This window comes from Perissodus microlepis, chromosome 5 (assembly GCF_051167445.1).
Source record: "Perissodus microlepis isolate ML-2025 ecotype Zambia chromosome 5, ASM5116744v1, whole genome shotgun sequence".
In the NCBI taxonomy this organism is placed as follows: Eukaryota; Metazoa; Chordata; class Actinopteri; order Cichliformes; family Cichlidae; genus Perissodus; species Perissodus microlepis.
The window spans coordinates 34,514,076-34,525,198 of record NC_140465.1 but is presented as its reverse complement, the minus strand read 5'-3'; the positions used below and the strand labels follow the sequence as shown (position 1 = coordinate 34,525,198).

The window sequence follows — 11,123 nt, the reverse complement described above, 5'->3', positions numbered from 1 at the left end:
TTTCTCTCCAACACTTTCCACAATACTAAGGGATTGTCTTTTATAAAAATAAATAAATAAAAAAATTCAGGACTGCCTGGTCAAAAACAGTCTTCCTAGATGCTTGATTTCAAAATAATAAAACATAATGAAAAAAAAAAGATGATAATGCTGCTCAATGTCTATATAGGCCGACCTGTGTTCATTCTCGGTGTGTTTGTCTCCTCATTTTCATGTTTGGCTCTGTAATGCCTAAACATTGAGGTGCTTTTGTTTGTGTAAGAAAGCTCCGCAGAACAGATGCGACATTTAACCTGCATAAAATGAAATAAATACTTTACACTGCAGGTCACAATGCTGTTTTTCCTATTCTGATAGATTACACTGAAACAAAGACAGAAAAACAGTTACCTTATGTTAAAAGATCAAAATGATCCCACACAGCAGAAACTTTTCTTTTTCTTTTGGGCTCCATTTTTTATGTAGAGATATGTATTATCTTTTTCTTTGCGAGAGTAATTTTGTTTTTGTTTTTTGGTGGTGACTCATTCCGTTGACAGATGCAGGTGTGGTACCTTTTAAACACAGTTTGGAGCGTTGGCAATGAGCGATACAGCAGCTGTATCGATCACGTGACTTTTTCTTAAAGCGACACACGTACCGATACAGGCTTCGCTCTGTGAGCTTGATACATGCGCTGGTGCGTCAGTGTTGCTGGACCCATCACTACCATGATCCTATCTTTCAGGTCAGTTCCTCTCGCACTCAACAATCCTTCTCCTATCGCACTTGGGGCTAAAATTACCAGTTTATGATGTATCTGCTTCACATTAACACATCAAGTAAAAAACAAAACAAAACAGTTTATTTGTTTATTTCCACATAAAGATTAGATTGTAACTTGTTTTCTAATAGCTCTGTTTTGCACTCCACCGCTCCTGAGAGAAATACCTGGTTTTTCAAATGCTATATGATCCGTACCAACTTTTCTCTCACTGTGTCTGTGAGAATTTCTGTGGCTGTGTGGTTTAGCACAGAAGTTTCCTTTCTCTCCGACAGCTTAGACTCTCAGTCAGTCGTACTCTATCCACTGACAGTGAAGGATCTCTTTCTGCTTTTTGTGTCTTCAGACATTTGAGTTTGTTGATCTTAACCTAATTGGTGAGTTCTTTTCTTTAGTTTCTGTTTCTTGCTTAAAAAATAGCTTTAGTATTCAAAGTGGTGATTGAGCTGCTTTTCATTTCACTGGTTTGTTTGATGCCAGGTCAGAATTGGCAGGAAACCTGCTAGGCTGTTTTTTTTACTTTTGAAGTTTGACTTCAAGTTGACATTGTAAAAGGGTTTATTTTAAGACTGTAACAAATAACAGTTACACATCCAGGTGCCCAAGCTGAAATGAAACCAAAGAGAAAGGAAAGGTCTAATATATCCACCACCATCACTTTCTTAGTGGCTTACCTGAGTCAAAGTCAGGGCTGAAGCCTTTCACTTCCAAGTTTGTCCACACTGGCTTGTAAAGCGGATGTATTAAAAAAAGTTCTTGAGTGATCACATCATGTTTCTGTGCCTTTCAAATGGCTTCTCACAGTTAAGTTGAGTTCTGCTCAGATGTTTGCCCTGAGTTCAGAATCACCTTTATTTGGACAGGTTTATGCACACAAACAAGGACTCTGACTCCAGTTCACTTTGCTCTCTTCATGCCGTATAAGAAATGTTTATTCAATAGGTAGTTGTTGCGTGTTATTTTTATTTAAGGTAAAAGAGAGTTTCAGTCGCAGTCCAGGTTTTCACTCATTTATTGCCTGAAGCAGTTCAAAAAGAATTCATGTACATGGATCTCCTTCCAGTTAGAAACCCACAGTCTGCTGTGGGCAATTTCAGGAAGAGAAATAGAGACAATTCACTGTCTGCACCCTTGCCAGGACAGTTAGTCCTTTCTCATGTCACACTCTTTCACACAGTTTGCATGGTTTCACTAAGGACACTCACAATCATGCTCTCATACAGTTTACAATAACACTATAAGTTGCAATAGCACTGATGTCAATGAGATAATCACTTTTTTTCCCTTTAACCCAGACATCTCGTAAGGTTAGCCTCCCTTTTATGAGCCACGGCAAATATTTCACATTAGAAAAATCATCAGGGAATGATCCGTGGACTCGACTACAGACAAAGGGCAAAGGACTCGTGATCACCGGTTTCAACTGTGACACGCAGAAGGTCGGGTGAATCCTAAGGGAACGCGGGGAACTTCAGCCTGACCGCTGAGGGGCTGATCTTCACTTACAAGGTTCTAAATAATAAAGCCCAGTCTTATCTTAATGACCTTGTAGTACCATATCACCCCATTAGAGCACTTCGCTCTCACACTGCAGGCCTACTTGTTGTTCTTAGAGTATTTAAAAGTAGAATGGGAGGCAGAGCCTTCAGTTTTCAAGCGCCTCTTCTGTGGAACCAGCTTCCAGTTGGGATTCGGGAGACAGACACTATCTCTACTTTCAAGATTAGGCTTCAAACTTTCCTTTTTGTTAAAGCATATAGTTAGGGCTGGACCAGGTGACCCTGAATCCTCCCTTAGTTATGCTGCAAAAGACGTAGGCTGCCGGGGGATTCCCATGATGCATTGACTGTTTCTTTTTCAGTCAGCTTTTCCTTTCACTATGCATCAATAGACCTCTCTGAATTTAATAGTTATTATTAAGAAAAAAATTTGTAACGTTGTTTTTTATGTGTCTCTTCTTCCTCAGACAGAATTGTTGCATATGGAGAGACCGCGCTGCACACCAACGTCCCCAACTCGTTTCAAAACATGAGTTTAAGCTGACCAATGAGGTGAGACTCACTTGTGTGTTTTTCTGAGCTCAAAGATAGAAATGATTTGACAGTTTTATTTTAAAGGACAGCATCAGTGTTATCAACTATATTTCCTTTCTAAGGCACTCAGCATCAGTGACCATTACCCCGTGGAGATGGAGCTGAAGACCAGAGCAGGAAGACAGAAAAGGATAATATATAATAATAATATATTATTATAATATATAATATATATATAAGGATGCATATATATATGCATATATATATACTTTTAACTGATATACACTAACAGTAACAAATTTATAGCAAACATGTTCTGCAGTGTTGTATTCTGGGTGCTACTGAGAGCAGACTTTATATTTCCTCCTTCTAATATTAAACAACAGGGGAACAGAAGAAGACCAAACCGGCAGGGTCACCAAAGATGGCGGCCAAGCCAGCGGGAGCACAGAAGAAGAAAAAAGATGAGCCAGACAGACAACAGAAGAAGAATGTGGGAACAAAAAGGAAGCGAGGACAGGCATCCAACAAGCCAACCAAGAGAAGACGTCAGGATGTTCAATATTCATGATCTTACTATTAATTTTAAAAAGAGTTACTGTAGTTAGATGTAGTACTTGTATTAAAACGTCAAAGCTTCTATTTGTTTGGCTTATTAGAGATTTAACTGAAAACCACATCAGGTGGTTCACTGTGATACCAAAATACCCCCAGTTAGTCTTTTGTATTCATTGTACTCGATAAATCAGGATTAATGTACTGTAGAAGTGAAAAAGAGTGTAGAGATATTAGTAATGCATGGAATTAATTTTCCATGGTAAACTACTTAGATAGGTAGTTATTTGAAGTCATAATAAATATTGTTCGTGCACAGAAACAATATTTGAAACATTTTCTTTATTCTGCATTGAGAGCAAACACTGACAGAGGCATAGCTTGCACACTTACAAGCAAAGCTTTGTGTAAGATTTAACTTTTTTCCCCCTGGAGAATCTTCCTGATCCAGTCAAGGTGTTTTGAGATATCTGTATAGACATTGGGGACATCCGGATAGTTACAATTTCCCAGCTTGGTTCCAGGAAGCCGTTTGTTGAAAGAAACAATACCGACAGCCATTCCCTTGCAGACCAGAGGGCCACCAGAATCACCCTGTAAGGAGGAAGTATTTACTTTGTTCATGTGATACTTAATGCAGGCTGCTCATATATTTCTCAACAACAGAGCAGTTAGCAATGACTTTTCAAGGAAAGGACAGAAAAGGTACCTGACAGAATCCTTTTGTTGTGTTGTATCCACCTGCACAGATAATATTGGCAGGAAGACCACCCCATCTTTCCCTGCAGACTTGTGGGCTGATGACCGACACACGCACCACTCTCAGGTCGTCAACAACATTACCACGAGTGTTTATCTTACCCCATCCAGCCACTCGACACTTCTCATTTTCATTTAATGTCATTTCACGGAAGGGAAGTCGAATGAATTGAATTGTTTTGCTTGGTCGGACAGGTGTAGACAGCTAGAGGCACAGAATTAAAGAGTAAAGATTAACAATACGTGAAAACCATGTAACAGCAATACAGAACATTTATCTTTTTTTTTTTTAAGTAAGCACTTTTTACCTCAACTAGAAATGTGTTTTTCAATCAGCATATTGTAAATTCTAACCCTCAAAGATATAAAACTTCCAGTGTGGTGTGAGAAAACAAAAATGATAAACCTTACTTTTAAAAGCATGATGTCGTATCCAAGGTTAACATCCCGATAATATGGGTGTTTGTATTTCTCGGCAATCTGTAACTTGAGCTTATCAGCACTCCTCAGATGGTGGTTACCAAGAACTACGTACGTAGGATACCTGAATAAAATATAATTCTAAGATCATCAGCAAATTTTCTGAAGTTACATAGACAACATGATGAATAAAATATGAATACATTTCTTTATAGTTAAATTCAATTTTACTTCAAGATCTTAGCATAAGTTTTACAAAAATTCTCATGGTTTCAGTTTGTAAAGGAAGAATTGTAACTTAAATTATGACCATTACATTATACAGTAGTAAATATATATACATATATTTATATATATATTTATATAGGACATTGGGACATTTTGAAAAAAAAAAATGGTCTAATTAGAAATTTCCTTGGTGGAATGATTACTTACACGTCACAGTGTGCAGCAGTCATTACAAAGTTCTCAGACACGAGAAATCCTCCACAAATATGGTTACCTCTGTAATCCTTCACTGATGCCATATACAGCATTTTGTTGTCTGGGGCTATTTTCCCATTTATAATTTCACTTCCGAGGACTAATAGCATTAGGAGGAAATAAAAATAATTAATATTCCACATGCAGGCTGGAGAAGAGTATTCATGGTGCAACTTACCATTTTGCCCGAGGAATGTCAGCGCATGAATCACCGCAAATTGTTGCAGAGCAAACATCTCGCTGGTGAAATGCTCGATCTGTTAACTTGAGACCAACGGGTCAGTACTTTTAAGCAGTTTGTACCGACTAATATCTGACTTTTAACCACTTCCTGTAAGAAGTGTGGTTTAGAAACTTTTCACAGCAAATACTTCACTACTCCTATCTATCACCATCTGTTATATGTGCACCCATTTCTCATTAACAGTACTGAATTTCAAACAAACTACTGTTAAATCTTCTGCTTACTCTCTTTCTTTTTCTATGGGTGGACAAGATGCTTTAGCTCGGAACTAGAAAAAACAAAATCAAACTGCAGAGTTTATATGGATACTTGAAGATTTTCACATTTGTTTTATAAAGAGTCATGTTGTCATGCAGTGATCTTGGAGAAAGAGTAAATCAGATGCTTTCCAGATGGTCGTGCAAGAGGAATAAAAACACCACTGGCTGAAATGTACCACCATTTCTTATGGATGGATGTAGACACTCATTATTTTTACCTCCTTCCTGACTTCCTCTGTCTATATTGAGGATGATTTAAACCAAAGATTTCAAATTTGGATTCATGACTCCATCAGACCTGTTTCCACTGATATCTGTGACATTTGGTCCTTTCATGGACTGCCTAATCTTCTCAGTTTCTGTTTGTTGTAATCAGAGCACCACCTATTTGGTTGTGGGTAGCTTTGTCCTGTTTTCATGTTTGATCTTAAACAAACATTTCAACCCACTTTCAGTATGGTATTATTACTGCTTTCCCATCAGAGATGAGCAAAACCATTTGGTTGAGCTCTGACAATTAATTCTCGTGGACCTTGGCCTCTGCTGGACGTTCCCAGCACACCCTCACTGTACGTTTGGGTGCGGCAGCTCTTTACAGCATCCTCCCTCGCCACCTGATCCAGCTCACCACCAGGTGTTGATCAATTTACAGCTCAGCCCCTCTCTTTACCCGAGTGTCCAAAACATATGGCCTCAGGTCTGGCGATATGATTACAAAACCTGTGACCTAGAGTGTCCTGGTGCCATGTGCACTTATGGACACTCTTATGTTCGAACACGGTGTTCGTTATGGCCAAACTGTTGTTTGCCAGTGGTGCAACGGATCAAAAGTCTCACGGTTCGGATCGGATCACGTTTTTTTCGTCACGGATCGGATCAATTTTCGGATCAGCAGAAAAAAAAAAAGAAGACAAAAATTTAACTCGCCATTTACTTATTTAAGCATTTTTTGCCTATTAAAAAACATTCAACTCAAGACTCATTCCACGCAATTATATAAAAACAAATTAAGGTGCAATATAGAGCAGTACAGGGCTTTCTATCTACCACTCCGCTGTGATATAATGAGCGGTCACGGTCACGTAGCTTTCCGTTGTCCTGGAGGTCCACCCATTTGTAGTTAGGGCAACAGAAGATGCCTGGGACAGCTCAGCCATAACTTTAAACTTTTCCTGTTCATACATGCTTGGAGCAATCTTGTCACTAAGGTGGACGCGCGACGGGATATCATAGCGTGGCTCAAGCACCTTCATCATAGTTTAAACTAGTGCTGTCAGCGTAAATCTTGTTAAAATGACGTTAAACTGCATTAATGCGGCAAATAACCGTTAACTAGTTACCACGGATCACCCCGTGCATGGGGCTGCACGGTGTCAATGCGTCAACTAAAACAAGTTTAAACCCCTTGTTTTGCACAACAGAATACGGCTTCCCATCTGCAGCTAAACACCCCAATAGCTTTTGTAATAGCTTTAGCCCGGGTGGATTGGGCAGCAAAGGGCTGCTTAAACACCGCAAACTTCTCTGCTCCTCCAGCGCTGATCATAGCTATCGCTTGACAGACTGACCACGCGCACCATACACATACTTTTTTCTTCTTTTTCGAATCTTTGGATCACTTGTGTGCCGAACCGTGGAGTGGGATCGGTTCGGATTACAGATCAACCGTGATCCGTTGAACCACTATTGTTTGCACAGAAGTCCCATAACAAAACAGCACTCGGGTTCAGATCTGGGAGGCTGTTCCTCCCAATCACGCCCTTCCAGGTCTCACTATCATTACCCACGTGAGCATTGAAGTCTCCCAGCAGGACAACAGAGTCCCCAGGGGGAGCACCCTCCAGTGCCCCACCCAGGGACTCCAAGAAGGCTGGGTACTCTGAACGCCGCTCGGCACATAAGCACAGACGACTGTCAGGACCCATTCCCTGACCCGAAGGCAAAGGGAACAAACCCTCTCGTCCACTGGGAGAAACCCCAACATACCAGCAGCAATTTTGGCACAAAAGTGGCACACAGTGAAAGTGGTAAATGTAAACAAAACACTACACATGAACTAAGGGCGAGAGGGAAAACACTTGACGTCTGAATTAAATCAACCTACTAAACTAACGCAAGCTTCATATATGGGCACTAAGCAGAGGTGGAAAGAGTACTAAAATATTTTACTCAAGTAAAAGTACTATTACTTTGCTGAAATTTTACTCAAGTACAAGTAAAATTACCTGTCTAAAAATGTACTCAAGTAAAAGTAAAAAGTAGCTCATTTAAAATGTACTCAGAGTAAAAGTTACATAGTTACTTTTCTGTCAGCAGGAGGACAGCCGCTTCTGAGTAGTGCAAAAAAAGACAGTGGGATATAAATCTCAAAGTAGTTCTTTTTTAGTGAAAAGAAAAACTTTACAAATTAAAGTGCAGTGGCAGTTAAACTGCAAGTATATACATGAAAATGGATAATGGTCACCAAACCAATCAACCAAACTGTCAGGTATCACAGTGTTTTCAATACAAAACCATATCATTCTTTCATATGAGAATGTGTTCTAAACTGTCAAATAAGAGAACAAGTCCTGAACTGAACGGCAGCTGCTTCAAAAATGTTTTTTAATTTTTTAAACTTGGCCCTGCCCTACTGTACCTCTAGAATAAAGTTCCTTTGTATCCATCTTAGAGTGTTACTCTCTGAACTTCCTGTTAATTTTGAGGAGCAGTTGATTTTCAAAGTTAGTAGAGTTCATCCTTGCTCACTTTGCAGTGAACAGCAGTCCAGCACAGCTAAAGAGACGCTCGAAGGCAGCTGAGGCAGGCAGGCCAGTGTTAAGTTTGAGAGAAAGTTTTTTGACGTCCCTAATAAGACATCAATGCATTACATAGCTACCGCTGGTAAATTATACCAATATACCTCGTGTTTTGTTTTATTGGACAGTAACAGGCTAGTTAACGGGAGGTTGCAAGTGCTAATTAACAAGTAACAGAAGTCAGCTGTCTTTGACTAATCTAAGGTAAGTGAGCGCTCTGTTATTCTTTTGCCTGCAGTGTGAACATATGTGGGTTAAGTAAGAAAGTAGCCGCTTCTGTCTTTAATTTAACTATTTTTTAAAATAAATTATTATTATTAACAAACAGGAAAAACGTAGGTAAACACATTTTCTTTTGGCAATTTACCAACCCAGTAAAAAAAATGTAAGTTGCGACGTGCCCGATTACAGCAAGTTGCTAGTACCAACCAACGTTATCTGTGTTCTTCACAGATGTCTTAACTTAATGTAATTAATTTGAACACAGCCTCTTTGCTACCATAACGGTACGAGTTGTATTTAACTTACCTCTACATGCTTGCGCAGGTTTGATGTGGAATTTTTAAAAGCTGCTAACTCGGTCTCTCTGGGCAAACACAGCTTACACTGCATAATAAAGCTGTTGCCTTTCTTGCACTTGAAGCCGAAATAGTCCCTTAAATACGGCCAGGGGTTCACATCCGTTTCTTCGAGTTCAGGGTCAGCAGAATTCGACGGGGCTTCTTTTTTCGCTGGATCCGTAACACCGATGTCAGACTCCATCTTTAACGTGACCTTAGCGCCAATTTGTTCTACTACCCATCATTCCCTGCAGTATTTCGAAAGCGCAATGTTTTTTTTTATTTTTAATTTACTCAGTAACGGGTGTGGTTGAAAACGTAGCGAACTACAATACTTTTTAAAAAATATACTTAAGTAAAAGTAAAATTACAGACTTGAAAAATGACTTTAAAAAGTACAAATACACAAAAAAAACTACTCAATTACAGTAACGCAAGTAAATGTAATTCGTTACTTTCCACCTCTGGCACTAAGTACCTGCCCATATTGAAACAGTGGGAACCGGTTCTCAACAAGAACCGGTTTTCGACACCCATCCCTACCAGCAAGTTATTCATAGCAGGTTAAATACCAGCAATCAGTTTAGGGCAAAAACCGGAAATCATTTTTGGCAGACGATCATTTTTTGGCACAACATCAGTCATTCTTACACATGTACTGTATCATATAAAATATATAAACTAAATATCTTTGAAACGTATAGAATCTAATCTTTTGGTTTCTTTTACATAGCACTTTATCAAACTGTTGTCTGCTACAGAGTTACAAGTATTATACTAATAATATAGCATCCACCATCTCCTGCTTGCATATTTCTGAAAAGATTTTAGTGGTGTGGCAGCCGTCGATTGGGCCAGCCCTGCAAACCCTGTGGATGGACGATGCAGTGGACAGTGGGAGGAAGCATCCTAAAGCTCTCCAAAAGTTGATTCTGTTCATCTGGACGTAGCGTTTTGTGGGAGAAACGTTTCGTCACTCATCCAAGTGACTTCTTCAGTCTCAGCTGACTGCAGGTTTCCCCAATCTTATAAACAGTACATTTGCATAATGACTGAAAACAGCCCACTGAAGGGACAATGGGCTGGGAGGTCAGTTCCTTAATCATAATTATGCAAATTCTCATGACCATTGATCAACAACCACTGACCAAAACCCACTGATCAAAGACCACTGATCAATGGCCATGAGTACCATTCACAGAGAATTGGGGAATGGCTGCAATCACAGCATTATCAGATGGCGAAAGATGTACCCTTAGGCCCCCTCCTCGATTCAGAGATGGTCTTTCCATTTTCTCGTAAATGGCCTCCGGTTTGAGCGTGAGAGACAGAGAGACAGAGATTAAAAACAGGCACGATTCAGAGAGGTCTATTAACACATAGTGAGTGAGAACGGTGACTGAAAAAGAAATATTCAGTGCATCATGGGAATCCCCCAACAGCCTACATGTATTGCAGCATAACTAAGGGAGGATTCAGAGTCACCTAATCCAGCCATAACTATATGCTTTAGCAAAAAGGAAGGTTTGAAGCCTAATCTTGAAAGTAGAGATAGTGTCTGTCTCCTGAATCCAAAGTGGAAGCTGGTTCCACAGAAGAGGGGCCTGAAAACTAAAGTATTCAACTGACCTTCTGCGTGTCACAGTTGAAACCGGTGATCATGAGTCCTTTGCCCTTTGTCTGTAGTCGAGTCCACAGATCATTCCCTCCAACTACCTACAGTTATTCACCATTCGATCACTGGTCTCGTCTGCTGCCTTCTCAGCCACAACTCTGGTATGGGTTCTACACTCACACTCACCTACCTGCCTCCCTGCTTCACCACATTCTTTCTGGACTGGATCATTCTCATACTTGCCCAGACCTCCACGATCTTGCCTCGCCCTCTCGCATACCTCCACCTAAAATAAGATAAGATAACTTTGTCACTGCACAGTCATACATAGTACAATACTACAATGACATTGGAAAACTGTCCCACGTCGGCACTACGTACAACACAACAGGACACGACACAGTAACTTAACTTAAGTAATAACAAGAAGAATGAGTGTATGTTAATTGCACATTGTTATTATTGCACATTATTATCATTATTGCACCTTTTTATAAATATAAATATTATTAATGTTATTGTTGTTACCCCCCAAAAAAGTCCACGGAGGTAGCCAATTGGGTCAGCTGTTAGCGTTGATTGGGGCTATTGCCCTGTTGTAAAAGCTTTCCTTGAGTCTGTTTGTTCAGGACC

At 39.8% G+C, this 11,123-nt stretch overlaps 1 protein-coding gene and 1 long non-coding RNA gene across 4 annotated transcripts; one reads left to right on the top strand and one right to left on the bottom strand.

Moving 5' to 3' along the window:
• Window positions 1-639: 639 nt before the first annotated feature.
• Window positions 640-4,212, top strand: LOC146387742 (uncharacterized). Of its 2 annotated transcripts, none has more exons than XR_014800315.1 (4): window positions 640-727; window positions 2,730-2,814; window positions 2,919-3,947; window positions 4,101-4,212. It is a non-coding gene; the product is annotated as an uncharacterized LOC146387742 (long non-coding RNA). The 2 variants fall into 2 exon arrangements; XR_014800316.1 differs by lacking the exon at window positions 640-727 and adding an exon at window positions 1,057-1,140.
• On the bottom strand, window positions 3,766-10,671 carry LOC146387741 (granzyme B-like). 2 transcript variants are annotated; one of them, XM_084929575.1, is made up of 5 exons: window positions 10,505-10,671; window positions 4,966-10,182; window positions 4,522-4,654; window positions 4,061-4,315; window positions 3,766-3,945 (listed from the first exon to the last, which is right to left on the bottom strand). In XM_084929575.1, the coding sequence occupies exons 2-5, from the start codon at window positions 5,247-5,249 to the stop codon at window positions 3,766-3,768; spliced, it is 852 nt and encodes a 283-aa protein (XP_084785701.1). In that variant the 5' UTR covers window positions 5,250-10,182; window positions 10,505-10,671. The 2 variants fall into 2 exon arrangements, with proteins under 2 accessions (XP_084785701.1, XP_084785700.1); XM_084929574.1 differs by having other exon boundaries at window positions 4,966-10,671.
• Window positions 10,672-11,123: the final 452 nt, after the last annotated feature.